The 4469-nt window shown below is 36.3% G+C and overlaps 2 protein-coding genes across 2 annotated transcripts in view; one reads left to right on the forward strand and one right to left on the reverse strand.

The window, feature by feature from the left end:
- GFM1 (G elongation factor mitochondrial 1) overlaps nucleotides 1-4469 on the forward strand; it is a 47737-nt gene that overhangs the window by 24324 nt on the left and 18944 nt on the right. The window lies entirely within an intron of this gene.
- The window catches only part of LXN (latexin), a 7652-nt gene that overhangs the window by 651 nt on the left and 2532 nt on the right, over nucleotides 1-4469 (reverse strand). Inside the window, exons 3-6 of the mRNA XM_003794141.3 lie at nucleotides 4292-4465; nucleotides 3854-3990; nucleotides 560-622; nucleotides 15-145 (exon numbers count right to left, since the gene is read on the reverse strand). Of these exons, the coding sequence (XP_003794189.1) occupies nucleotides 47-145; nucleotides 560-622; nucleotides 3854-3990; nucleotides 4292-4465 (473 nt within the window). The 3' untranslated portion in view covers nucleotides 15-46. The remainder of the gene's footprint in view (nucleotides 1-14; nucleotides 146-559; nucleotides 623-3853; nucleotides 3991-4291; nucleotides 4466-4469) is intronic.

Below are 4469 nucleotides of genomic sequence, written 5' to 3' on the forward strand. Positions count from 1 at the left end.
TCATTGAGGGTCATGTTCGCATTCATCCCAGTGTCAGCCACATGGTTTATTCCAGCTGTGCTTCCTTTGGCAGACGGCTGTTATGTTTTACCTTGGTGCCATAGTGTGGATGCCACAGAACTTGCATTTGCCAGGGAATGATCTCCTGCAAATAAAGAAAATTAATGCCATGACAAAATTCAGAAAACACAGTTGGGTTTATATTTTGTTGGAGACAAAACAGTCTACATAAACAATAGCACCAAACAAGTTAAACTGCTATCAATTTAATATATTAAGTTGACCACCTCAAGGACTGTAACAAACTGGCCAACATAAGGAACTGCCATTGAGTACAGCCATACACATGGCTGGTGTATGAAAATTATATCCGTTTAAGAAGGTGGACAGTATAGGGAGCTATGTTCACGTATGGAGGTTCTACTATGTACTTCAACCTGGTACCTATCTGAATTTATATGAAGTCTGATTTAGAGTCAAAATTAGTAAAGCATACTATGGCTTTAAAGGGAGGCTCAGTTTTCAGTGTGGTATCAACTAAGGATAAATGACACCTTACCTGAGAGGCTATGTCATGAAGTAAAATGGTATAGTCTAATTCAATAAAGTCATCGTTTCTTGGCTGTGGAAATAGGGAAAAAAACTAGTGTTTAAAACTTAGTATCATTGGCAAAAATGATATTTTAGTTTTAAAAATCAGCTTTGATCAGTAAATGATTATTATACTTACATTTAGGTAAAAATAAAAACTAAATGTCATAATTTATTTCAGTTTACCCTCATAGAAAAACACTTATAAAAGTGTTCTTTCAAGTTACATTTTAAAAATCATGATTTTATGTTACTCTAAAAATTGTCTACTTGTTTTTAGTTTCCAAATTGCAGTAGCTACTTATAAGCATTACAGTGTGTAGTTTCTTATCTCAGAATCTTTAATGTTTTTGTTGTTCAAAAAAAGCATCATTTAAGGGATAAACTATAACAATGAATGTGCGTTTATACTGGAAAAAACCAGTTTTATAATAGAAATTCTCTTTTAGAAAACTGAAAATAGTAAAATGTAACAAATTATTTGATTTTATACTTAGAGGTTTTGATCTAAGATCTAAGTTTCGATCTGTTTTTTTGCTTTGGGAATAAAATGTGTTTATGGGATCAGCTATACAGAAATGCTGCATGCACATAGTTTAAAGCCATCACCATCAGAGACGTGCTGTACTCACTCAGGGCCTCCGGATGCCACGAGGCAGCACAGGTGCCTATGGCCTTTAGGTAACAGTGATTATAAATGTGGACCCAGGTCACATAAAAGCATGCTATTCTCTCTTTTTAGTATCTTGAACAAATCTATCTTTGAATGTATCAACAAAGAATATCCTTTAAGATAACAGGAACAATCAATAAGGGTTTCTTGCATGTTGGATCTTAATAGATAAAGATATTTAATATGTATATGTGACCTAAAGAAGTTGTGGTTATATCTTTCTGTTGAGAATCTCATGAATATTTAAAAAAATCACAATATAGGAGTTTCTTTTTGTGAAACTATTACCACTGTCTTATGCATATTTTGCTAAAAATATGACTTGAAAAATCATATCATTTTTATGACCTCTGTACCTGGACTCCATTATTTGAGGACTTTAAACTCTTAGAGGAATGTTGTAACCAAGGATGATGTCTATGAATACATATTATAAAAAAGGTTTGCTCTGTTTCTCAAAATGTTATTATATTTATGTAAGGTTTTGGCATCACACTCTTGAGTACCGTAAGTGGGTATCTTGCCCTCCAGTGCCCACAGGTATCTAATAAGTGGTACAAAAGCCTGTGGAGAAAGGTGTTCCACTTGTTACCAGCAAGCTGAAACAAATCAATTGGAAAGGCCTTTTTGCTCATGGAGCTAACTGAAACTGTTTGTTGTGGTTTCTTTGCAATCTGTTTTTCTTAATTTCTATTAGATACTAGCTTAATTTTTTTCTTCTGTTTAACCTCTTTATAAAGCTAAAATCAGGTGGGTGTTGTGGCAGGCACCTGTGGTCCTAGCTACTAGGGAAGCTGAGCAAGAGGATCACTTGAGCCCAAGAGTTTGAGGTTGCTGTCAGCTGTGAGGCCATGGCACTTTACCAAGGGCCACAAAGTGAGACTCTGTCTCAAAAAAAAAACGAAAGCTAAAATCAAAGACTTTATTCTTATCTCTTTAAGGGCTAGAAAAATGCACTTCTAGTCATCACATCAGACTTAAGAAAGCAAAGCTGGCAGCAAGTAAGATACAAGATTGTAAATGGGTATGATACAAGATACAAGATTGTAAATGGGTATGACTAAATGGGTAATTATGACTAAAAGGAAATTATATACAGCAAGCTAAGGAGTAAATAGTGGAACTATTTCAGAGGCGATGCAGCAAGCCTTACAAAAGAAAAAAGAGAGAGAGAGAGAGAAAGCCATGTCTCGTACGTAGCTGTGGCACCACCATGTCAGTAGAGGAAGGATGCAGAGATAGTTTCAGTATGGCATAACAATAGCAATTTGAACACAAAAATTAGGTTGCTGAAGGAAATAATCTGTATTAAATTGAGCACAAAAACCGGATGCTAGATGATATCTCAAGACTTTGCTCTCTTAAAAGTGTAGCTTCACTTGTGACTGCCATAAAAAAGTGACTCTGATGACATTCATATAGCAGTTTAAATATAAGGAAAGGCATTACAAGTATAGTAGTCTCTTGGTATCCACGGGGGATTTGTTCCAGGATACCAGATCCATGGATGCTCAAGTCCCTTACTAGAATGGTGTAGTATTTGCATATAAGCAACTCACATCTTCTCATTTACTTTAAATCATCTCTACCTTATTTATAAGAGATTTATAGAGATTTATACCCAATACAAAATAAATGCTTTGAAATTAGTTGTTGTGCGATATTAAGGGAATGACAAGAAGAAGCCCATATATGTGTTCAGTCGAGAGGCAACCATCCATTTTTTTCCTCAAATATTTTCAGTCCAAGGTTGGTTGAATCCATGGATGTAGAACCCAGACTACAGATGTATAGTACACCTGGGATTCTGTCTTGACTCAACTAACAAAACTTTCCCAAATCTTCTTCCTCTAGAAAATGGTTTGAGTGAAGCATCACAGTTTGACTCAACTAACAACTATCATTACTATGGGGCTTTTTGTGCAGTCTAAATACTACTTACTAACAGAAAGCTGGAATCCTTGGCTTTGCCTTGCTGTTGTGATGTTTTCTTGCCAGTATGCGCTCAGGGAGTACACACTAACCCAGCACAGTTTTAGGAAGGCAAGTTTGAGGCAAAGGAGGCCTGTGGTTTGCATCTCTTAGCCAAACCAAGCAATTTTTTGGATCAGTTACTGTTATTTTGGGGGGCTCTTCGTACAACTCTCCACTTTCTCTAATCCTGATTGTAACTGACTCCCACCTTTGAGATATTAGATTCTGCCAGGCACGGTGGCTCACACCTGTAATCCTAGCACTCTGGGAGGCTGAGGCAGGTAGATCACCTGAGCTCAGGAGTTTGAGACCATTCTGAGCCAGAGTGAGACCTCACCTCTTAAAAAAAAAGAAAAATAGTCAGGCACCTGTAGTCCCAGCTACTTGGGAGCCTGAGGTAAGAGAATCGCTTGAGCCCAAGAGTTTGAGGTTGCTGTGAGCTATGACTCTACGGCACTCTACCCAGGGTAGACTCTGTCTCACTTTAAAAACAAAAAACCCAAAAAACCCAGAAAGTATAAAATGACTATAGGTATAATATTACAAGTTATGAATTTTAGTATTTTTAATAAATATTAGCCCCATTAATAAAGTATTTTTATGGAAATTACTTACCACTTGCTTGACAGTTTGAATTTTTACCATCTTATACCATGTGTTTTCAGTAGAATTCTGCCATATTATATAACCACAGGCAACCCAGGCTAAGTGTCGAACTGGCTTCATTTCTGGAGATATATTTCCAAAACTGTCTGGCAGGGAAGACATTTATATGATCAATTATTGTATACAGTATTAGTGTTTAAAAAAAAAAATCACAGTTCTGAATCATGTATTAGTTTCCTTCATACATGTGTAAAAAATAATTTTAGCCATGAATCTATGAAGTTCTGAGGCCTCATTTTGTTGGTTTAGACTGGAAATGAGTATTTTTGCAAAAGCCAGTACACTGTGTATTTCCAACATAGTTAGCATCTGATAGTTTTGAGCATAGATAAATGAGATTGATTTTAGAGTTGAAAAAAAATTTTTTGCCATGCCATATTTTTATACCTGGAATATTTTGGGCTTCTAGAGGTTTCTTCATGGCCTTGAGTCTTTGATAAAACGTGTTGTCTTCTTCATCGGGGTTCTTGCTAATATCTCCTTCCAATGTGAAGGTGACTTCGGGGGCAGTTTCTTGGCCCATTGGAGGGTAAAGTACATCAGCAGTGCAGTTCACTGTAACTTG

Source organism: Otolemur garnettii, unplaced genomic scaffold (genome assembly GCF_000181295.1).
Source record: "Otolemur garnettii isolate 467f Iridium unplaced genomic scaffold, OtoGar3 scaffold00076, whole genome shotgun sequence".
Taxonomy (NCBI): Eukaryota; Metazoa; Chordata; class Mammalia; order Primates; family Galagidae; genus Otolemur; species Otolemur garnettii.